Raw genomic sequence first — 25,826 nt, 5'->3', positions numbered from 1 at the left:
TAAACTAATTCACTGAGACAAATCAAACATCTAGTTTTGTAGTTTCAAGAGCAACAATATTTGCTATATGAAACCAAATTTTCTGTTGTCACTATTTCAGTAAGATAAATCGTGGCGAGAAACCAAAATTTAGTTACTTTTACAATATTTTTCTCTGCGTGTACAGTATAGACCAGGGGTGCCAGGTTCACAGAATGAATTCGAGGTTCACAGATTTTCAACTTTCTGCACAGATTTTAAAAAATGACACAGATTTTCACGGATTTTTTAAATCGATCTCAGTTTAGCACCAAAAAGTACAGAGCGGTTGGATTTTTGCTCACCAAAATGATTCCGATCAGCTATTATGGTACGGGAAACGTGCACAGATTCTCACAGACAGGTTTTTGGCTTGATCACATGATTCATGGTGTAGACAAATTTGTAGACCTGGCATGACTCGAAATATACATCAAGGAATGTTTACAAAAACGACTTCTACCCATGATTCGAAGCCACAAGGATCCTGTTGTCTTCTGGCTAGATCTTGCTTCTTGCCACTACTCGAAATCAACGGTAGAATGGTCTACTACCAAAACTGTCACTTTCGTCCCAAAAGACATGAATCCACCAAATTGCCCACAACTTCGACCAATTGAGGAATTTTTGGCATTAACGAAAGGAGGAAGGAAACATGTCTCGGCAGCCCAAACCATTCAACAGTTCGAAAAAGATTGGAAAAAAGTGTTAAAACTTGTCGCCAAGAAGTTTGTACGGAATTTAATGAGGAACGTTCTCAAGAAGGTGCGCTAGCTAGTCTACAATGGCTAAGAAGCAAATGTTGAGAATAATATTCTGTTGTTGTAGTCTAATATTATCAGTATATCGAAAATAATTTGAATATCTAACACTTGTGAATTATATACAGCGAAATCAAAGTGCGTCCATACTTTCTGGGACAGTTTTTAATCAGAAGGAGTAATGTCAGGAGAGTAACGGCAAAATGTCCCATTTGAACATTTCCAAATATTTTTCTCGACTTTTGCGACATGAGACCGGCTGTTGTCATGCTGGAGTATAACTTTATTATGTACATTTAGGGGTTTTGTTGGTTTGTGCAAAAAGCACATATTTTGTTTCTATTTCTTTGCGTTTCGCCTTCGGCTCGTCAGTGCTTAAAGCAGTTCAAATTGAACTGCCATCTCGTGCCTAGCAGTTCAACTTAAACCGCTAAGCAGACGCAAAGTTTGCACTACTTATGCAACCCTCGAACAATATAGCACAAATGCTATATTATTTCTGACGTCTCGTGCGTAAACGAGTGACGGCTTATTACTGGCCGTCGCAGAATGTGAACATTTAGGGGATTTGTTGGTTTGTGCAAAAAGCACATATTTTGTTTCTATTTCTTTGCGTTTCGCCTTCGGCTCGTCAGTGCTTAAAGCAGTGCTTGTTTGAGGGTTGCATAAGTAGTGCAAACTTTGCGTCTGCTTAGCGGTTTAAGTTGAACTGCTAGGCACGAGATGGCAGTTCAATTTGAACTGCTTTAAGCACTGACGAGCCGAAGGCGAAACGCAAAGAAATAGATTTATTATGTATTTGATTGTATTCCGGCCATTCTCTTCGTTATGTACGGCTCAAACGCATCAATTGCAACCTATACCGAACGCCTGTTATAGTATCGCCTGGTTGTAGCAGCTCATATTACACAACACCCGTTTGATCCCACCAGATACAAAAAATAACTTTCGAACCATGAATATCCGGGGCTTTGATGTTGATGTTGATATGCTGAAATATCCATTCTGGAAACGTCAAAACCATTGCGTACATGATTTATCAGTTGGAGCATTATCACCATAAACATCAACAAGCATTTTATATGCTTTACCTGCACTTTTCTTCCAATTAAAATAGAAAATTAAAACTTCCCGCGAATCAATTTTTGCAATGACTGAGCGGAAATATATATTGGAGAAGCCAAATGAATGAAAAACTAACAGAAAAGATGAATTTTTGGAAAAAGATACGCTCAGAGACAGGACTCGAACCAGCGTTCTTATGCATTCCGTGCATACGCGCTACAATTTCGCCACTCTGAATCTTGTTTTAGTCACTCTAAAACGCCAGTCAGACATAGTAGAACGTACATCGAACATGGTCTACATCCTGGCCGTCACCCGACCGATACCTTACATCCAAACATCTTCTCTGTCCATCAAACACTAGTCTTCTCGCTTTATACCTGTTTCTCCGATCAAGCATTGAGTAGGAGAGTGTATTCATAATCGCTTGTCACCTTCTTTAATGGTGCCATAGAGAAAGGCAAATTTAAGACTCAAAACTCCATTGGATGGGAATCAGAAAGTTGTTAAATTTTGAACTGAAACACGGAACTAGAAATAACCTGATCAGGCCATCGGTTCGAAAAATTCTGGCGATTTTACATCTCATAAAGTGCACATAAACGTAGCGTCGTATTTCACGAAAATGTATATTCCAGAACATGTAAAATTGTGTGATTTGAAAAATACATGGCTTGACATTGAATGAAATGAAAAAGAAAACCTATTTCAATCCACCTAGTGGTGTAATGATGCCTTTCTCATATTACTCATTACATTATAAATATAACCGTGAAATTCGCAAAAACAACTGTTTATTGAATAGAAATCGGAAAATTTGTTCGGACCTAATCTCACAAACTTTATAAATCCTGTTTACCCTGTAGTTCCGGAACCGAAAGTAGTATCCACAACAAATTAAGGAATTCCGTATGAAACTGTGAGACTTTTCTTTTGAACCTATAAGTTTGTGAAAATCGATCCAAGAAAAGTGAGCGAGATCCTTTTTGCAGTTTTTAATCACTATTTACAAAGCTTCCGAAACCGGATTCAGATGACCGGTATAGCCGAAGTTGGGTTGTTTGCCAGCAACAAATACGACCTAAAAATTGGAACGTAGTTAAACCTAGACTTACTCATGCTCTATTTCGATTAAACCAATTAAACGAAATCTAACAAACGAAACGAACCTGCGTTTCTGTTACTTCTGCATATGTAAGTCAAGCTAAAAAGCATGAATCAGCAGCATAGAACATGTAGTAGAATTATTATTATTATTATTGCTTTTGACATCACTACACCACCGTCGCGGTATTACTGCACTACCGGCTTTGAAATTGCATATTTTTTCAAAAAAAATTCAATTCATTGACATTCTTTTATTTTATTTTTTAAATCATTTATTTTACCTCGGCCTTATTATTATTATTCTTTCGGTCGCACTTATCATAAAATAGCTGAAATTTTTATCAAGTGCAGCAACGTCTTTTACCAATACCACACACCAGTAGCAGACATCCGCAACCGTTTCGTTTCCTTGATAGCGTGTACGAAATAGAACAAAACACGCATCGTTTGTTTTGTGTTTTCTTCTTCCGCTGTACCATCATGTACCGATGTTGTATATATTGTCATTGTACATGGCGATTTGAAAAATTTGACACTCATCGCCCTGTAACTGCGGAACCGCAGGTCGGATCCGGATGAAATTTCACAGTAGCTTTAAAGATAATATGAGCTTTAATTCAAATCAAGATTTGTGAAAATCGGTTCAAGCATCGCAGAGAAATCGAAGTGAATTTAGTTTTGGGAGTTTTTCTTCTCCTCTTTCGGTGCTCTCGGAACAGGAAAAGAGAGGACCAGTAGTGCCTTCATGCCCCCAAACTAACAAGCTCTGCAAACTAGAAGAATTTATCAGACAGTTTTATGGGATTTGTACCTGTTTTTAACCATCGTTCGTGGAAAAATACTAATAAAATTGATAATTTTCCACTTATCACGCTTTAGTTCCGGAACCGGAATTCGGATTCAGATAAAATGTTCTACAAATTTTTAGGATGCTATAAGACCTTTCATTTGAATCTTTGCGAAAATCGGTTGAGTTGTTCAAGAGATAATTGAGTATAAATTTTTTCTCAAATTTTCACATATTACCATATAACTCCGGAACCGGAAGTCACATTCAAATGAAATTCAATAGCAAGCCATAATACCTTTTATTTTAATCTTAGTTTGTGGAAATCTTTTTTCAGAGATGGCCGAACCATCTCTGAAAAAAGTGAGTGCATATTTTTTCATTTTCTGGTACATATCATTCTATATCTCCGGAATCGAAAGTCGGATTGGAATGAAATTCAATAGCAGGCTATGGGACAATGAGACCTTTCATTTGAATTTTACTTTGTGAAAATCGGTTCAGCCATCTCTGAGAAAAGTGAGTGCATATTTTTGTTACATACACACACACACAGACATTTGCTCAGTTCGTCGAGCTGAGTCGAATGGTATATGACATTCGGCCCTCCGGGCCTCGGTTAAAAGTCGATTTTCACAGTGATTGCATAACCTTTCTATATGAGAAATGCAAAAACAAAAGATAGCAACTGCGCGAGAAACATTTGACTACAAAGCAAGTCAGTTGATCGACTGAACCACAGAAGCACAATCGGCTTGGCATAGACAGAATGGTGCATATTAATTCATACAGCACAGAAAGAAATAATGAAATCTGCACGACATGTAAATCAAAAATAACATGGAACAGACATCGGTTGAATCGAAAGTTTGATTGAAAGCCATCATCGAAGGAAAACTAAATTGGTTTGCATTGAATGTTCAATGAATAGAACTGTATCTTTCAATTAACGCTTAGTTTTGTGATTAAAGTATATGGAAAAATTACAGAATTTTTAGGTAACTTTATGTTCAATTGTTTGCTCCAAATATGTGCATGAAAATGTAAATTCACAAAATATTTTTTTCTTAGAGTCGCAATTGCAGGCCGAGTGCAAATTATACTAGGAGCTAGTAAAATTCTGTACGAGTGAAATATTGCGTCATTTGAAAAGTTAAGTGACTATGGATTGTATCGTTAGTAACATTATGTCACCTGTAAAATTCATAATTTTTTATACATAATAAGTAAACAATTTTTCTATGACTGGCCGCTATTTCCATTCTATTTGAAGCTCGGTGTGAACGCTTGGTATTTTACCGGCAGTTACAAAATTTTAGCTATCTGGAGAGTTTCGTTTTATTGTTGTACGTAGGTACTAATTAAAGACTGTCCCAGAAAGTATGGACGCAACCAAAAACCGCTGCCATTTCGCAATGGTTCAGAATATGTCAATTTTTATGGCAGCGTTCTGTTGTTTACATTCTTCTCTAATCACTTGTGCAGTTGTTTATTCGTTTTCATTAGTTTGTTTCCAAATGCGTGGACTTTCAGCAGAACAACGTCGAAAAATTGTGTACAAATGGTGCACAGAACGCGGACTGTCACTGAGAAAGATAGCAAAAATGGAAGTAGTAAGTGAAAACTCGATTACAAATCCTTGCAGGGACCACAATATTATACGGTGCGAGAAGGGCAAGTGTTAAACCAGTCCTAGACATCGATTGAAGTCGAAAAATTTGTTAAGAAAGCTATCGTCTGGCAAGCAATTTGTAGCTGCGGTAAGATTTCGAAACCCTTCATCACCACTGCTCCAATGAACAGCGAAATATGCATCAAGGAATATTTACAAAAATGACTTCTACTTATGATTCGAAGCCACAAGGATCCTGTTGTCTTCTGGCCAGATCTTGCTTCTTGCCACTCGAAATCAACGGTAGAATGGTATACTACCAAAAATGTCACTTTCGTCCCAAAAGCCATGAATCCACCAAATTGCCCACAACTTGGACCAATTGAGGATTTTTGGGCATTAACGAAGGCAAATCTTAGGAAACATGTCTCGGCAGCCGAAACCATTCAACAGCTCGAAAAAGATTGGAAAAAAGTGTAAAACTTGTCGCCAAGAAGTCTGTATGGAATTTATTAACGTTCGCAAGAAGGTGCGCCAGCTAGTCTACAATGACTAAGTAGCAAATGTTGAGAATAATATTCTGTTGTTGTAGTCTAATATTATCAGTATATCGTATAATATTTGAATATCTAACACTTGTGAATTATTTACAGCGAAATCAAAGTGCGTCCATACTTTCTGAGTCTTTATCACGAACACAGAAAAAATTCTTGAATTTTACAGGTGACATAATTCTACAAACGATACAATGCATATCAGTTCAATTTTCCAAATGACGGAAAATTCCATTCGCACAGAATTTTACAGGCTCCTTCTGTAATATGCACTCGGCTACCAAGTGCGGCTGGATGGGTTTATATGTATCAATTATTCATTTAGCAGATATGTGCTTCTGTGGCTTAGTCGATTAACGGATGTCCTTTGAGATCTTAAGTTTCTTGGTTCAAGTCGCACTGTTTTTCATTTTTTATTTCATTCGATTTCAATCCGTGTGATTTTCAAACCACACAATTTTACATTTTTTTCGAATTCTGTAGCCATTAACTGGAACCACATAAGTTGATCAATAGATAGGCTGGTGAAACAGTGCAAGCGAAATTTCATCTCAGCAAAAAATCGGTGAATTGTTAATGATTTAGTTTTTTTTTTAATTTTGCTGTAACCAGGGATTAGATAAGTAATCTTTTAGAATGAGATAAATTGACAAACTAATTATTGATTTCAGGAAATTGGAGAACACTGTTGGTGGCTTTGAAATGCTTGTAATTGGAATTGTCTAGTGTAAGTCATAGCAGACCAACGAATGGTAGAAGACTTGAAGCCACGTTCAATTACATTCCTCGATGATTATTGATAAGAACCAAGCGAAGAATGAAAAATGAAAAAAAAAAATAAAACGTGGATCAAAGCCAACACAAGCTTCTGGAATACCTCCTGCCGTTTCGTTATTAAACACTCGAGAAAACCAACATATTCGAGCCCATGCTGAGTAAGTCAGCAACAGAAAAAAAATCAAACTGGTAATGCTTACCTCCCGATCTCATTGTGGCAGCCATTGTGTGATAAATGTTGCTACTGCTACTGTAACTGTAATCCTCTCACGGTATCCCTTTTCCTTAGCGCTATCGAAGAAAACAGCTCTAGTTGCAAGATATTTCGCCTCTATGCGATGAGCTCCGTCTGAAAGCAAAGAAAAACAGATGTATTAACACATGAAAACTTTCAATCTCCTGAGGATTTTAAAAGAGTTTTTTTTCTCTATCATTATTGTAAATAATCGGACTCCCACAACCATGTATGTGGAATCTTTTGTTATACGCTAAAATAACTGATTGAGAAGAAACTTCGTTTCCACGTGGATTAGTCTATAATCTTGGTCGCTTATCAAGTGAAAGAAAGTATTCTCGGACATGTTATGAACTGTATAACGGATCAGATCAGACTCGTTTCGGAGCTCAGAAAAAAATTTAATTTCAGATGATTGAATTTTTTGTGGCTATATAGGGTAACGGCTCCAGTAGTCATCTCATATACGTCAATCATTAGTTAGAGTGAGATCTGCTGTCTCTGTTCTATAGATTGACTTTAAGGAAAATAGGTGCATCCGCTTCGAGTTTTTGCTATAACAGCAGTATTGAACAATTTTTGAACTACTTTTTCTGCGGAATTGCTTCTCAGAACCGAAGCAAATATATTGTATTGGATTTTATCACAATTTGTTGATTGAAAGTCGAGTAAAAGGCAAAACTATATGGCGGCACTACTATTGGGATAACTTTAATTTTAAACTATGATAATATGCAAATAGTTATTCATGAAATGTGACTGACGTTTTTTCAAAATGCTACTCTGTGATGGCCAATGGAATTCCAAATAAAGTTCAAAGGCAGACGTTAAAGTTAACAGAGTAAAAAACTACACTTTCCCTTTTTTATCCCTCACATTTAAAGAGGTGTCACCGATATCCAAAAAAACCAACACTCCCAATGAACTTGTGAGGATGCGTCACAAAAAACAGGGCAAACAACACGAAATGCAGTAGCGTTTGATAAAAAATGAACATTATTCATTCATTCGAACCAAAACAAAAATGCCATTATCGTATGCAAATCGAACACTCACAACGACGAGCAACACGTTTTTATTGCAAATAGAGGGATGGGTTTAACAAGTGCTAAAAATAAAAGCATAGTGATCATAAATTATGAGCGATTAAACTCAGCCATATTTCGATTGATGCTATGCAAAGGACGTTCTTGCTTTCACTAAAAAACTACAAGGCACAGCAATATTGCAGGAGTTACTCGAACTATTGATGACTACAGTACTTTTGTAATTGTTTGTTAATTTGGTTTCGAATATTTAGGCAGCAGTCTTTCGGTGTATACTTATTTGTATCTACAAAAATAATCTTTGAGAATTTTGAATGCGGTTGGTGAAGAGAGGTGCTAATCAATACCATCTAGCACTCGAAGATCAAGATCATCCAACATGTTAGCGAAGAATCAGCTGAATTCTAAGGGGTTTGTTGGTATGTGCAAATTAAAAAGTGGGAGGGTAATGTCAGAGACATAACTGGATGACGTGAATACGAAAAAAACTGACATGCTTGTGCCACACATCCGAATATCGATAACATTACAATTACAAGGGGAACCTACGAAAGAAACAAATTGTGGAATTGTGTAGGGGACAAGACCGTTTAAATCAAAAATGCAAAAATGGGGACAAGACCGTTTAAATCAAAAAATGGCTCATTTTTGACACCAATTAATTCAGATTAATTCGAGTGGTTCACAAGAGCATGCTTCAGTGTTTATGTCACATACTCGGTATCGTTTTTCCAATCAAGCGCTTGGTTATAACGTTGCCTATTTATATGAGAAGACCCTTCTTAGTCCACTTAGTGGAATTTTCATAGATCTTGAAAAATCACCATAGGAGGGGGGGTTACATCAAATTTCCGAAATCGAAAAAAAAAATTTTGATGCCGAAAGGCTTAGAATTGCATGAAACGTCGAGACAAAATTTTCCCAGTCCCAGAAAGTTGATTTTTCAAAAAAAAATTTTTTTTGTGATGACACTAAATCTCAACGTTTCATGCAGTTTTAAGAGTTTCGGCATCACAAAAAATTTTCGATTTTGGAAATTTCATGTACACCTCCCTATGGTGCTTTTTCAAGATCGAAAATTTTTAAACCCTTACCGCCGGGCATTTAGCTCAAACTTTGCATGAGGACATTTTTCAAGGTGCTTGAACTTTTGAGAACTAGCGCTTTACGAAATTAGAGGTGATCCCAAAATATTGGCACCCTTATGTATAAGAGCGGTAAAAATCAACGTGTTTTGTCGGTTATGTCACTTATACAGGGTGATTTTTTAAGAGCTTGAGAACTTTTTTAAACAATAAAACGCATAAAATTTGCAAAATCTCATCGGTTCTTTATTTTAAACGTTAGATTGGTACATGACATTTACTTTTTGAAGATAATTTCATTTAAATGTTGACCGCGGCTGCGTCTTAGGTGGTCCATTCGGAAAGTCCAATTTTGGGCAACTTTTTCGAGCATTTCGGCCGGAATAGCCCGAATTTCTTCGGAAATGTTGTCTTCCAAAGCTGGAATAGTTACTGGCTTATTTCTGTAGACTTTAGACTTGACGTAGCCCCACAAAAAATAGTCTAAAGGCGTCAAATCGCATGATCTTGGTAGCCAACTTACCGGTCCATTTCTTGAGATGAATTGTTCTCCGAAGTTTTCCCTCAAAATGGCCATAGAATCGCGAGCTGTGTGGCATGTAGCGCCATCTTGTTGAAACCACATGTCAACCAAGTTCAGTTCTTCCATTTTTGGCAACAAAAAGTTTGTTAGCATCGAACGATAGCGATCGCCATTCACTGTAACGTTGCGTCCAACAGCATCTTTGAAAAAATACGGTCCAATGATTCCACCAGCGTACAAACCACACCAAACAGTGCATTTTTCGGGATGCATGGGCAGTTCTTGAACGGCTTCTGGTTGCTCTTCACTCCAAATGCGGCAATTTTGCTTATTTACGTAGCCATTCAACCAGAAATGAGCCTCATCGCTGAACAAAATTTGTCGATAAAAAAGCGGACTTTCCGAATGGACCACCTAAGACGCAGCCGCGGTCAACATTTAAATGAAATTATCTTCAAAAAGTAAATGTCATGTACCAATCTAACGTTTAAAATAAAGAACCGATGAGATTTTGCAAATTTTATGCGTTTTATTGTTTAAAAAAGTTCTCAAGCTCTTAAAAAATCACCCTGTACAATCATATGTTATCTTTGAGCTTGATCAATGGCCCGACAGTAACTTTCAAACGAGCTCAAGTTTGTTCAAATCGGTTCAGCCATCTCTGAGAAATTGAGCGCGTTCAAATATCTTCGAAAAGTGCACACACATACACACACAGACATTTTCCGATCCCGTTGAACTGAGTCGAATGGTATATAACACTATGGGTCTCCGAGGCTCCGTTCGAAAGTCGGTTTTTCCAGCAATGCTAATACCTTTCTATAGAGAAAGGCAAAAATTACTGCAATCGTTTTTAGTTTAACGTTTTAGTCTTTAATTTCAAAATTTTTAGCATTAATATGGCATTTATTTCAATAATTTATTTGTCAAACCCGTCTAGAAAATACAAATTGTATAGCGAGTTGAAATAATATCCACAAATCGAATTTTGAGAATTCTGAAATATAAATTGATATTCACTCACCAAGCGTTGACCAAAAGAATCTTAAATTCATGAAAATAGTTAAATATTTTACACTTATATACTGATGATATTCACTTCACAAACTAGATATTTTTAGTGAACATTATTTTTGGTCAGTTGTAATTCCATATAAAAAATATCTTGCCTAAATATCATTTGGTTCTTTTATAAAATGAAGTATAGTTTGAATCAGCAAGGTGAAGTATTGACATCATCCAACAGTTGCACTTTTTCTGTACCATTTAATTCCACTATTTCACTGTCACGTTATTACACTTTCACAAAGTCCCTATACTTTAATGAAGCATAACAAACGTTACAATACAAAATAGTGATTGACATCATGCCAAAGATGTTGATCTGCAACAAAGATGAACAATTTGTATTTTGTAGTCGGGTTTGACAATTAAATTATTGAAATAAATGTCATATTAATGCAAAAAAAATAGAAATAGCATTTTTATATAAGCGATCTTGTCCCCTACACAATTGTAATGTTATCGATATTCGGATGCGTGGCACAAGCATGTCTGTTTTATTCGTATTCACGTCATCCAGTTATTTCTCTGACATTACTCTCCCTCTAAGATCCCCGTGTTAAAGCTGAAAAGCCAAATTTAAAACCAAAAACTGTGCCTCCTGGTTTGTCAAATTCACAAACCAATCCAGGAACTAGCTTAAGAAAAGATAATAATCCAGTTTCACATTCACCAACAGGATTACTCAAGTTTTCGGAAATTGTAGAATGGATTTTCGCTGCATTCAATATTTCTGAACCTCTAAAAACCATCGTAACGGCATTCCTTCCAATAGCTCGAACTTTTTTGAAACAGTTATCAGCTCAATGGCCAGCTCTCTCAGATTTTGTATCATTTGATGGATAATTTATCATCCGCCGCAAATGATTCAATCACTGTCCTGCAGTGGAATTGTCGAAGCATCATGCCAAAACATGATTCATTTAAAGTTTTGTTGCATAATCAAAAAATGTGATGTATTTGCTTTGTGCGAAACATGGCTTACATCAAACATAGCCTTAAATTTTAATGACTTTAACATTATACGTCTCGATAGAGACTCCTCGTATGGTGGGGTGCTTTTAGGAATTAAGAAATGTTATTCCTTTTATAGATTAAACATTCCTTCGACTTTTAGTACAGAAGTTGTTGCTTGTCAAATAAACATTAAAGGAAAGGACATTTGCATTGCTTCGGTATATATTCCTCCAAGAGCTCAAGTTGGACAACGACAGCTTAATGAAATTGTCGAAGTTTTTCCTGCTCCACGTTTGATTTTAGGAAATTTCAATTCGCACGGAATGATGTGGGGTTCCGTTTACAATGATAGGAGATCATCTCTAATATATAATATTTGCGACAATTTTAGCATGACGGTACTAAATATGGGTAGCGTGACACGGATTCCAAGACCTCCTGCACGCCCAAGTGCATTAGATTCATCTCTTTGCTCGACTTCAATTCGACTAGATTGCACATGGAAAGTATTCCCTGATTTACACGGTAGCGATCATTTACCAACCATCATCTCAATTAGCGGCAACAAAGGCATTGCTAATTCAGTTAATATTCCATATGATTTGACAAAAAATATTGACTGGATTAAATACCAAAGTAATATTTCAAGTGTCTTAACTTCAATGGAAGAGCTCCCCCCACTTGAAGAATATGACTTTCTCGTTTGTTCGATTCTTGCGGCCGCAGAACAAGCCCAAACCAAAGGATTTCTTGGTCCATCGTCTAACAGAAAGCCTTCAAACCCTTGGTGGGACAAAGAGTGCTCAGATGCTAAGCACGCAAAACAAAATGCTTTCAAGATGTTTTTAAAACGAGGAGGAGGAACTCCTCAGAATTTTGAAAAATTCTTGACTTTAGAAACCAAGTACAAGAGCATACTTCGGGCCAAGAAATGTAGCTATTGGAGACATTTTGTCGAAGGTTTGTCAAGAGAAACCTCAATGAGCACTCTTTGGAACACGGCCAGACGAATGAGAAATCGTAACGTAGGAAATGAGAGTGAGGAATACTCGAACCGATGGATATTTGGTTTTGCGAGGAAAGTTTGTTCAGATTCTGTTCCTACGCATACCATTATTAGGGAATCTTTTCCAAATAATGGTTCCATTGATAGCTCCTTTTCAATGATGGAATTTTCCATAGCACTCATGTCTTGTAACAATAACGCTCCTGGGGTGGACCGAATTAAATTCAACTTGGTGAAGAATCTGCCCGACCTCTCAAAAAGACGTTTGTTGGAATTGTTCAACAAGTTTCTTGAGCAAAATATTGTTCCACCTGACTGGAAGCAAGTGAAAGTTATCGCCATTCAAAAGCCGGGGAAACCAGCTTCCAATCACAACTCATATAGACCCATTGCAATGTTGTCCTGCATCAGAAAATTGTTCGAAAAAATTATTCTACGACGTCTCGACACTTGGGTCGAGACGAACGGTTTGTTGTCAGATACTCAGTTTGGCTTCCGTAGAAATAAAAGGACGAATGATTGCTTTGCATTACTTTCCTCTGACATCCAAATTGCCTTCGCTCAAAAGCAACAAATGGCATCTGTGTTTTAAGACATTAAAGGAGCATTTGATTCAGTTTCCATTGATGTTCTTTCAGACAAGCTCCACCAACATGGACTCCCAGCGGTTATAAATAATTATTTGCACAACCTTTCGTCAGAGAAACACATGCATTTTTCACATGGCGATTTGGCAATATTCAGAATTAGATACATGGGTCTACCGCAAGGCTCATGCCTCAGTCCGCTCCTTTATAATTTTTACGTGAATGACATTGACAGCTGTTTAGAAACCCCATGTACACTAAGACAATTGGCAGATGATGGCATAGTTTCAGTTACTGGAGCTATTGACCTGCAAAAACCATTGCAAGATACCTTAGATAACTTTGGGCTGTTCATCTGGGTATCGAATTCTCTGCGGAGAAAACAGAGCTGGTCGTCTTTTCAAGAAAGCATGATCCCGCGCAGCTTCAACTTCATATGTTGGGAAGAATGATCCAACAGGTTTTGACTTTCAAATACCTTGGGGTGTGGTTTGATTCCAAATGCACGTGGAGAGGACACATTAGGTTTCTGATAACAAAATACCAACAAAGAGTAAATTTTCTTCAAACAATAACAGGATCTTGGTGGGGTGCTCATCCGGAAGATATGTTTAGTAACATAACTGCGGAATTTCGCTTGGTTCGTTTATTTTCGAATAACTGGTTTAATCGAAATTGAGTATGATAGGTAAGAAAGAAACAACTAGAATTAATACAAAGTCCTTTCATCAATATTTAGAATGAATTTTTTTTTCATTAAATTTATCATTTGTGGGAATTGAAAGGATTCTTAGTGTCAGTAGAATCCATAGTACTAGCCATGCAATGATTCTGTACACTAAGATTCGGCTGCGAAGTCTGTTGAAACAGAAAGGCCAAATTCCACAAAAGGAATGTAATGCCAAGACTTTGCATTTTGGGTATTAAAAATGAAACAAATTCATTAAAACTAGCCAATAAATTCTTCTAGCATGCATGTCTTATTAGCTTATACCCAAACAAACTACCTGTGACTGAACCAGTCTGATGAATGAGGTTGATGAGGATCCGACTTCCATGGTAATGAAAGATAAAAAAATTTCTAACCTTCATTTAGTTGACGACACAAAGGGTACGAAATTTTTAAAACAGATTGTAAAACTATTCGAACTTGTAGACCTGGCTTACTTACTGCAATTGTGACAGTTTCCCGATTCCGGTTCCGGAAACAGTTATTTAAAGTGTCCAATATGAAACATGCATCGATCTCTCGTGAAATGTTGTTTATGAGAAAGACACCATTACACCACAAAGTGAATTAATATTGATTTTTTCCTAGTAGCGTTACTACCCTACCCATAGAAAATATAAAAATCAATCAAGTTCTCTGTAATATTCCAAACTCCCAAATCCATTCCAAACGATGTTACGGTACTCGCGTTTTACATCATTGAGAAAAGGGTGGTAAAAACATTCAACTTCCACATTTCACTGTCGTTCAGAAAAACATTCTCGGGAGCAGTAAAATTTTTCCTCCTTGTCGATTTCGTCTTAGATTAGTTTGTACTAGTGAACGATACGATTTATAGGGTAAGGATTTGGGACTGCAGTATACACTACAAACCGAACTAGTAGACAGGTGTTGTTAAAATTATGAACTGCATCACTTTAGAGATTACATACCTTTCGGTTCGAGACAAGAAACCCAATCTTCTGATAACTCTACTGCCCATACTTGCATATCAGTCCCATATGGAAAATCAGCATTTCGAGAGAAAGACGAACAAAATTTTATTTCCGAATTTTTTGATTTATTGTACTACCTAATGGTAAATCATGGTATTATTACAACAGTCGGTGTTGAACAGTCGTTCGCACCGCACGCGTATAGCTCTTGGCTCCTGGAATTTTTTTTCTGGCTACCTAGAGTTTCATTGATTCAAGGCTTCAGTCTTTTTCAAGGCTACCTGAATCACTAACTAAGTGACTAAGTGATATAAAGAGTGATATTAGAGTGACTAAGTGATATTAGAGTGACTAAGAAATTAATCAGCCTTTTTTAAGGCTAGCTAGGAGTCTAATCGAAGACTAATTTAGCCTAGTTAATTTAATTTAAAATTTCATTAATTTCAAAAATGCCTGCGTCCAACCGGAAAGGCAACAAGCCTAAGGCTAAAAATAATTCAATACGGAATAAATCACAATCCGTTATTCAACATTTTTCTAATAACATTCACGATCTTATAGAATCTGAATGTAAAAATAAAAGACAACGGACGGATTTCCCTTCCGTTGATCCTATGCCGTCTAACAATATTTACGAGATTCTACCTGAATCCGATTGTAGCGACATAGAAGAAAATTCTTCAAAAATTCCCAAAATGGACGCTTGTCGTTCTGGGAAGAAACATCAATCTATGCCACCAGTGACGGTGATGATTTCCGACTTCAAAGCATTCCGTACTGAGCTTTCTACTTTTCTCCCGGAAGTAAAAGTCTCATTTCAAATCGGACGAAGAGGAGAATGTCGAGTCTTGGTGGATGGATTGGAAGATTACGAACGTCTTATTCGATATTTGTCCGAAAAACTTCATAAATTTTATTCATATGATATAAAATCAGACAGACCCTTCAAGGCTGTCTTGAAAGGATTATCAAATGATCAAAGTATTGATAAAATTAAAAATGAACTAAAAGAATTGCTTGGTTTTGCCCCTTCCCAAGTAATACTTATGAAAAAAAGAGCGAATGGTACTTCTAAACCACGCTCTGGAATTTCCCATGAACTTTACCTAATACACTTCAATCGAAGTGATGTAAACAATTTGAAAACTTTAGAAAAAGTACGTTTCATTTCCCACATTAAAATTCATTGGGAACATTATAAACGGCATAATCGTATTGCTAACTTAACGCAATGTCGTCGTTGCCAAGGCTTCGGTCATGGAACCAAAAATTGTCATATGGATATACGGTGTTTGAATTGTGGTAAATCGCATTCGAAAGACGTTTGTCCAATGAATGAAACCACTGAATAATTTTCATGTTCAAATTGCAATGGAAATCATAAATCCAATTATTTGAAATGTCCTGTCAGGGAAAAAATTTTAAACGCTCGTTCGCTTAGACAACAAGTCAAATCAACGACCTTAAATTTACAGAATATACCTGAAAATTCTTCTAAGGCACCTGCCAATTCGTCTTCTAACGAAAACAATTTATTGACAGGTAGATCGACCTCGTCATCATCTTCTTCTAATGTCAGTTATGCTGGTATATTAGGTAGAAATCTATCTCCTATTTCTTCTAATGTAAATAATCAAAACACAGGACCGCCTTGCAGTTCTTCTTCTAACGAAAACAATTTATTAATAGGTAGACCGGCCAAATCATCTTCTTCTAATGGCAGTCTACCTACAAATATTCCTTCAATGCCATTCGCTTCTTTAAATGAAGTCGATTTAGGCGATATAACTGAAAATAAAATGATCTACCTACAAGATCAACTTTTTCAAATGATCATCCAAATGAATTCGATTTCATCACTTTTTGAAGCATTTCAAATCGGATGGAAATTTGCAAATAATATTATAATGAATTTAAAATTTAACAGTGATGTTAAATAATTATTTGAATATTTTAAATTGGAATGCTCGATCTTTGAAATCGAGTGAAGATGAATTTTATAATTTTCTCAAAGTTCACAAAATTCATATTGCCATTGTGACAGAAACTTTTCTTAAACCAAATGTAAAATTGAAAAGTAATCCACATTATGTGGTTCATCGATTTGACAGGTTTACTGGAATTGGTGGTGGAGTTGCCATTTTTGTCCAACGGCAAATTAAACATCGAATTTTACCTTCTTTCAATACTAAAGTTATTGAAAGCTTGGGAATCGAAGTTGAAACCATTCATGGAATTTATTTCATCGCTGGAGCATATTTGCCATTCCAATGCACCGGCGAACAATTAAATTTCTTTAAAGGCGATTTGCAAAAACTTACAAGATATCGATCGAAATTTTTCGTAATAGGGGACTTAAATGCTAAGCATGTCCAGTGGAATTGTAGGCAAAATAACAGTAATGGTAAAATACTTCATAATCAACTCTCAGCTGGTTACTTTACAGTTCTTCATCCCAGTAATCCTACTTGTTTCTCTTCCGTGAAAAACCCGTCTACAATTGATCTGGTTCTAACAGATCAAAGTCACATTTGTAGTGAACCGATTACTCATGCTGATTTTGACTCAGATCATCTTCCTGTAACATTCAGACTTTCCAACGAAGCTATAATTAATCCAATTAGTTCTATTTTCAACTATCATAGAGCTAATTGGTTGGATTACAGATCTCACATTGAAAATCATGTGGATCATGAAACTATTTTAGAAAATTCTGCGGACATCGACACAGCAATTGATAATTTGAATCATTATATTATCGAAGCTAGAAATCTTTCAGTTCCCAAAGCTCAAACTAAATTAAATTCTCCTATCATCGATGACAATCTTCAACTGCTCATTCGGTTGAAGAATGTTCGTCGACGACAATATCAACGTTCTCGTGATCCTGCTATGAAAAACATAGTTAAGGATTTACAAAAAGAAATTAAACATAGATTTACTCTTTTGCGAAATGAAAATTTCGCTAAAGAAGTTGAACAAATTAAACCATATTCTAAACCTTTCTGGAAACTTTCTAAGGTTCTTAAGAAACCTCAGAAACCAATTCCTGCTCTCAAGGAAGGAAATCAAATACTTCTTACAAATGGTGAAAAAGCTCAAAAGCTAGCTCAGCAGTTCGAGAGTGTCCACAATTTTAATTTAAACGTTGTGAGTCCTATTGAAAATGAAGTCTCACTGAAGTATGATCATATTTCAACCCAAGTGTTATTACCAAATGACATTCTTGAGACCAATTTTGATGAAATTAAATCAATTATTAGGAAACTCAAAAACATGAAGGCTCCTGGTAATGATGGAATTTTTAATATTCTTATTAAAAATCTTCCCGATGTTGCCTTGAGACTCCTGGTTAAAATTTTCAACAAGTGTTTCTCATTAGCTTACTTCCCAAAAAGATGGAAAAACGCTAAAGTAATTCCTATCCTAAAACCTGATAAAAACCCAGCAGAAACATCAAGTTATCGCCCAATTAGTTTACTTTCTTCTATCAGTAAACTTTTTGAAAAAATTATCTTGTTAAGAATGATGACTCATATAAATGAGAATTCAATTTTTTTACCAGAGCAGTTTGGATTTCGTCATGAACATTCAACTACTCATCAACTTGTCAGAGTAACGAACATGATAAAATCAAATAAATCTTCTGGGTTATCCACTGGAGTTGCTTTTCTAGACATAGAAAAAGCATTCGACAGTGTTTGGCACAAAGGTTTAATAGCAAAAATGTCTGATTTCCAGTTTCCTATTTATTTGATCAAAATGATTCAAAATTATTTAACTGATCGTACTCTTCAGGTTAGCTATCAGAATTGTAAATCTGAATTGCTACCCGTACGAGCCGGTGTTCCGCTGGGTTCGAGTGTAGCTCCAATCTTGTATAATATTTTCACTTCTGATCTTCCAAATCTACCCGTTGGTTGTCAGAAATCGCTATTCTGTGACGACACAAGTCTGTTAGCCACAGGTAGAAATCTAAGAGTGATCTGCAGTCGCCTACAAAGAAGTTTAAATATTTTCAGTGATTATCTGTCAAAATGGAAAATTAAACCAAATGCAGCAAAAACGCAATTAATTATCTTTCCTCACAAGCCAAGAGCTTCTTTTCTAAAACCAAACAATAATCACATTCTCAAATTGAATGGCTTGGAATTGACATGGTCTGATCAAGCTAAATACTTAGGTTTAACGTATGACAAAAAACTCACTTTCAAGGATCACATTGAAGGAATCCAGGCAAAGTGTAATAAATATATTAAATGTTTATATCCTCTTATAAACAGAAATTCTAAGCTCTGTCTAAAAAACAAATTGTTAATTTATAAACAAATTTTCAGACCAGCCATGCTTTATGCAGTACCAATTTGGTCAAGCTGTTGTTCCACCAGGAAGAAAACGCTTCAAAGGATTCAGAATAAAATTCTGAAAATGATTCTAAAGCGTCCTCCCTGGTTTAGTACAAATGAGTTACACAGACTCACAAATATAGAACCATTAGATGTAATGTCACATAATATTATAAGCAAATTCCGACAAAAATCGATGCAATCTTCAATTGAATCGATTCGCTCTCTGTATTAGTTAGTAAGTTAGTATATAAGTTCCTTTTCCCCATTACACAATACAAGTAGGTTTAGAATTTTCCCTACACAAAAATCTCAGAATTGCGGAAGCAAATGATGTCTTCATGGTAATAACCAAATCATATATATATATATATATATATAACAGGGCTGAAAAGTCACCACTTGTGGCTGAACACCCAATTTAAATCTTAATAATTTAATTTTAACTCATACTCCAATAAATAGTTATTAAAAAAAAAAAAAAAAAAAAAAAAAAAAATGGTATTATTACATGCAATATCGGTAATACATTTTTGCTATTCCAATATTGCAACAAATGAAATTATTGAAATTTGCACTGAATGGGACTGATATGCGGGTACTTTGCATATGGGATAGGCATGAATTGACATTTTTTTCACATTTCACTGAACAAACCCCAAACTTTTAATGCAATTTCTGAGAGAATGTTGATAATAGATTTCATTCCTCAAGCTAACTCAAAATTGGCGAAAATCGATATGGGAAAGATATGCGAGTATGGGCAGTCTAGGAAGTGTGAAATTGATTTTGTTTCAATGAATTAAAAGCATCGAATACTACACGTTTGGTTCCAACGTTTTTTTCTTTTTGCGGTGAGCTCGATTTCACAAAAACTAATTTCTCACCAATTTTGTCAGTGTGAGTAGAAGAATAACTGAAAGATGAAGAATGGAAGTGACTTTAAATATCGCTTCGCCATTATCTTGTTCCTATTGCAGATTTTTTCTAAACATAACATGTATATAAACATCTCAGTGAAAACAAAATGTTTTCTGGAAGTAAATTTCAAACAGCGTAATCTTTTTTTCATGAATCGTATCCGTTTGCGATTGCTTGTTATGTCATGAATAATGCTTACATCATTATCGAACTTCAAACATGCGCGTATAAATAATCGTCCATGACTTGTAAAATAGATTGTACAAACATTCAGCATAAAAATGAATATTATTTCAGACACAGTTCTTATGTAACCATTGATTATACTTGTAGTCTATCAACTCATGTTTCAATTCGCTCTTGCGGAGAGTAGACCATGACCGTCACACGATGAAACAACAAATGACGATGTAATAACAAGATCACAGTTGATTTCTTGACAAATAATAATGATAGCGTGCCGGCGTACATTCCCCGACCGGCTGTCCGTCGGCTCGATTCTAACCGCAAGTAATTATCGTCAAACTGCCAAAGTTCCTAACGAGCATTGTTAGAGAGCCCTGCCTCGGTCGTAACATCAAAGAACAGGTGAGTTGGCCGCAGAACCGGATTATCGGATTATGGTTCACTGGTAGTACGTTGGCGGTTAACATCGAGTTGGCTTGAGCAAGCTAGCGAAGTTCCTATTTATTTGCTCAACTCAATTCCGCACCGTAAACCGTAAATCAATGTTTGACAGCTGGAAGCCATGCCACATTCAAGTGTTGTCTGTCGTATTGAGTTTGGAGCTTGATTTGATGAATCCAATCACTGCAAAATTTGGATAACGTCCAGAAGCACCGATCAAAATGAAGAAGCTGCTTGATTAGGCAGTCCATAAACTGCTCATTGAATCGCTGCATACAGATTCGACCGGCCTCGAATTTGGCAAGCAATCAAAACTTCTTCACGTACCGGCATAGTTTGCGCTGTGTACGAGTAAATAGATCAGCAAAACAGCGTAATTGGAAAACTTTGCTACGCCGATAGCAAGACTATTGACTACTCGGTAAATTTGTACCGTAGAGTAAGTTTTTTTTCTGTAAGAAAGCAAATCAGTTTGGAATTATTTTGCTAGGAAAAACAAGCTTTTCTCCGGTGGATTCCTTCTCGACTGGGAATGACTCGAAGTTTCAGGTAAATTGTGGAACTAAAATTTTGCCGGTAGCGGAATAAATGAAGAAAGTAGAAATACTTTCCTTCAGCCAAAATGATTGACACGATTTCTTCAATATAATATTGGGTTAACAGAAATTGAAAATTTTTGAACTGTCACAACCATTGAACCAATTTTCGTTTCTTCGTGGCATTCAATGAACCCGATTTCTTGAAATTATTCATATTTTTTGGGATTTTACATAATTGAATCTAATTACTGAACAAATGATTTTATATGCTGTTTAGCAACAACACATTTCTTAAAGCAAAACAACAAGTAAATAAAACTTAAATTTAATTGCTTTCTCGGTTTCGCTCCAGCAACGCTCACGACACTACGTGTAAAACTAACTTGTACGAAAGAAAAATTTCAAAACAGAGAAAGAGCTTTGCGATTTTCCGCCCAGAAGCACCGGCAAACTTTTTTCTTCCCTTCTGCTACTGCTAGCGCTTTCGGCTGCAATTGTTCGTCTGCGTGGTGCTGCCACGACTTGCTTCAGTGGCGAGGCGTTCATGTTCTAGCTTTGAAGTGGATGAATGACGAACTTTTCGTCTTGCCCGTCTTGCCGGAACGTTTCTACGACAGAAAACGGACGGAGCAGGTTACCGCAGTTTTCAGTTGGAATCTTTTGTGTGAAACTGTGTAACACTAGCGAACTATCCGTCGGCGGAAATAGAGCACTAAGCAAACCGAGATCCGGTGAGTTTATCGAGGTTTGAGAAAGTTTTTTTTTATCTTATTGAATAAAGCTGTAATTTGATGTAGCGTTTGGTGTGAATAAATGAGAGCATAATAGAGCTGTTCTTTTTTTTACCATCATGCAAAACCGGCGTAGGTCAGAAGAGATAGCATTGAATACACAAAATTTCAAAAGGGTGTACTTCCGCGTTACATCAACGTAAATGAAATAACTTAAACGTTTTTGAGATTGGGATTTTTTCAGAATTTTATTGAGAGGAAGAAATGGCAAGCAACATCACAAAACAAGAGTAGAAATTGTGCATATGATGCAGCAAAGTTCACTATGCATTGGAAGAGAAAGCTATCAATATTGCAATATGTGAAAAATGTCGCATGCTGTTCTATGAGACGATGAGAGCATGCAATGGCACATAAAAAGCAAGCAAAATTTCTATGACAAGACAAGCTTCCTTTGCATTTGTGAAAACTAAACCGTCGGATGCACGTTAGTTGCTTTTCACTGATTCGCCGCTCACCTGCCGCTTATTTTAGACGAAAATAGGAGCCTTTTATCATTATTGAATTCATTTATGCGCTTCTATTTAAAAATTTAGCAAGTCATCAAATTTTTGCACACGTCATCAATATGACAAGATATTTATTTGTCACGAACGGAGAGACCAACCCGACTCTAGAATGGCTTCAAAAATGTTCGAATGATTTTAGGTATGCGCTTTTCTCATTTCGCTGTCTCTCGGAAATTAAACTCAATTATTAAACGAACGGTATTGAAGAAGTTTTAGGAAATCACTCTAAAGAAAATCAACACTGAAGATAAAGCAGAACAAATTTTGAAAGTGTGGTGTGATAATGCCTTTCTCTTTCTTCAAAATGGTCTCATGATTTTTTGTCGTGAATACGACTTATTTTACTATGGGGCACCTTTTCAAAATTAGCATACGGAAGAATGGGCAGAGCATAATCGTGAATATCTCGACTTGTATTAACGACATCAACATAATTCTTTCACTATTTCATCAACAATATGATCTGGAATTTAGGATAATATTTTGAATAGTGTGAGATAACCACAAACAACTCAAAAATTAAGTTTTCTAAAAATTTGAAAACAACGCGGAAAACTCTTTACTTTCCCGAACGACGATTTCGAGGTAGTTAGGTACATATCTTCAACTGAACTAGTGATGTCTGATTTTTCGTAATAATCGATTATTAGGTTTTTCCATTAGGGTCTGAGGACAGAGCGCCACGTGTTGAGTTTTAAATCGACCAGGTGGCTCGCTCAATTCCCTTTGCGCATCGTATTTCTCTTGTACTCTCTTGTATATGAGCAAACTGTACCGGGTTGCCAGCATACATTTTATTATTTTGATGAGAAGTTTTATCACATTAATCTATCGTATGGGTTGAACATTACATGGATTCCAATGAACAATGAAAAAATATTCAACTTTCACAAAGATTGAATGTCTGTGTGTTTGGCAGCTTTGTCAACCCATTTTCATTTCTCTCTCCTTTTTCAGAATGCTATCAGGAAACCAAAGCGAAAAAAATGGCGGATGCATTGAAAATGACTTTGTTTCGCAGAAAAATACAAGACTTTATTTTTATCGCGATAACATATATGTTTTTATGTACTAATCGCATCTAAACTAAATTATCTAGACTTTGTTACAGTAGATTTATGATACAAGCCTTCAAAGCCGAGATATTCGGTGAACAAGTAGAGGTATGCATTTCCGAGCGTTCCAATTTTCAGCAGTTCTTCAGTCAGAAAAAAATACAACACGACCGCTAAACTCAATGAATCATTCTGAAAATTTCACAGAATATTCTCATTTATATTTCGAAGACATTGTCAGGTGGGTTTTTCTATATTCTGCACCGTTTCCTAGAAAATTTAATTTGAAATGGGAAAATAGCAAAAAACTTACCACTTTACGCTACTGTCCTCAGCCCTTAATAAAAGAGTAGTCGATTAGTGTAATCGAATACTATTAGGCACTAATCGATTAATGTACACCCAAACCTCCGTTTACGAACACTTTTTATACGTTACCTCTTTTTACGTAACTCTTTTTACGAATCAAATCCCAAATAACGTAAACTTTTTTTACGAACCTACATCGTAAAAAAAGATTTTGGCATACATCGAAAGCGATTTCCGGCTTATTTATATTCCATGGAAACTATTGCAATATGGGTATTTTTGGAACGGCTTTAAAGAGGGATTCCGGAAAATGATGTTTGAGGTGGTTCTGAAATTCAAGATGGCGACTTCCGGTTTCTTGATATTTTGTTTATGGCCTTTTCTCCAATACAACTTTGTGTTTATACCTGCCAATATAGAAAAGACAACCGCGACTGAATTCTTTTTCATTAGTAGTGTGTCATCTAGTGACTAGTAGTCCACGCGGTGTTAACGTTTTTTCAGTGACAGTGCGCCATATAACACATGGATCTATAAGTCCCGAGACTAAAGCAGAGATGGCGCTCGTAGTAAACCAGTAACCACGTCTTTCTAGAGTACTATCCTTTGCTTGAAACTGGTCAAAATTTTAAGTCGATCCGACCAGAAACAGCTGAGTTATCGAGGTTGGAGTAAAGTCGTTTTGTATTTTGTTTAAAAAATGGAAAAAACCGAGTTTCGTGTTTTGATAAAACATTGTTTTTAATGGGTAAAAACACCGTGCAAGCGAAACAATGGATTGAAAAATGTTATCCGGACTCTTGTCCATCAAAAGCAACGATTTGTCGGTGGTTCGCCGAGTTTAAACGTGGTCGTACCGACACAAATGACGCGGAACGCTCGGGTAGACCTGTGGAAGCCGTTACACCGGAAAATGTGAGTGAGTGACAAAAATTATAATGAAAGATCGTAAAGTGAAGCACCGTGAGATTGCTGAAATGACACAGCTATCATATGGAGTGTACTTACTATCCTTCATGAAAAATTGAGCATGAAAAAGTTTTTTTCCAAGTGGGTGCCGCGATTGCTGCAATGCACCCTGCCACAAGTCGATGAAAACAATGGCGAAATTGAACGAATTGGGCTTTGATCTGCTTCCCCACCCCCCATACTCGCCAGATTTAGCCCCCAGCGACTACTGGCTCTTTGCTGATCTAAAAAAAATGCTCCAGGGAAAAAGATTTGAAAAAAATGCTCCAGGGAAAGAAATGAAGCTTATTTTGAAGCGAAAGATAATTTTTTTTTGTATCACATGGTATTAAAGAATTGGAAAAACGTTGGAACCATTGTATCACCCTAAAAGGTGATTATGTTGATGAATGAAAAACAATTTTGCAAGAAAAAAGTTGTTTCCATTGTTAGTCTCGTGACTTATTGATCCATGTGTTAGTTACAAACTGCAGAAGCCAATTCAACCATTTATGTTGGTTGAAAACAACGTTTTATTTCTCCAGTTCAACTGAAAAATTAGTTGAATGGAAATGAAGTGTATCTTAGCTAAGAAATGAAAGCATGTTTAATTGGTGAATTCAACTAAAAAATAGCCATTTCAACAAATATTTTATTAATATTATTATTAAGGGAATGAGAATGAAAACATCTAAATTAGCAAAAGGAAGATATTTTTAGTTTTATCAGAAAATAACTAATTAAAATCAGAAAGTCAATTATTTTTTCGCCAAAATGCTGATTTCGGTCTTTCCGTGCACATTCACCGTCTATCAACTAACACGAATGATTATCGATATTCGGAAGTGTAATTGAAACATACCAGTTTTATTCGTATTCACGTGCTCTAGTTATGACTGTGAAATTACCCACCCGCTTTTTTGCTCTCAAATAA

At 36.2% G+C, this 25,826-nt stretch overlaps 1 protein-coding gene across 8 annotated transcripts in view; it reads right to left on the bottom strand.

Moving 5' to 3' along the window:
- The window catches only part of LOC131431442 (uncharacterized), a 400,265-nt gene that overhangs the window by 246,939 nt on the left and 127,500 nt on the right, over positions 1–25,826 (bottom strand). For all 8 annotated transcript variants that reach the window (XM_058597155.1, XM_058597156.1, XM_058597160.1 and 5 more), the window contains exon 3: positions 6,882–7,030. In XM_058597155.1, the coding sequence (XP_058453138.1) occupies positions 6,882–6,906 (25 nt within the window). In that variant the 5' untranslated portion in view covers positions 6,907–7,030. The remainder of the gene's footprint in view (positions 1–6,881; positions 7,031–25,826) is intronic.

The sequence above is a fragment of the Malaya genurostris genome, chromosome 2 (assembly GCF_030247185.1).
Source record: "Malaya genurostris strain Urasoe2022 chromosome 2, Malgen_1.1, whole genome shotgun sequence".
NCBI lineage: Eukaryota > Metazoa > Arthropoda > Insecta > Diptera > Culicidae > Malaya > Malaya genurostris.
The sequence above is the reverse complement of the archived record's forward strand: the minus strand, read 5'-3'. Positions and strand labels throughout refer to the sequence as shown.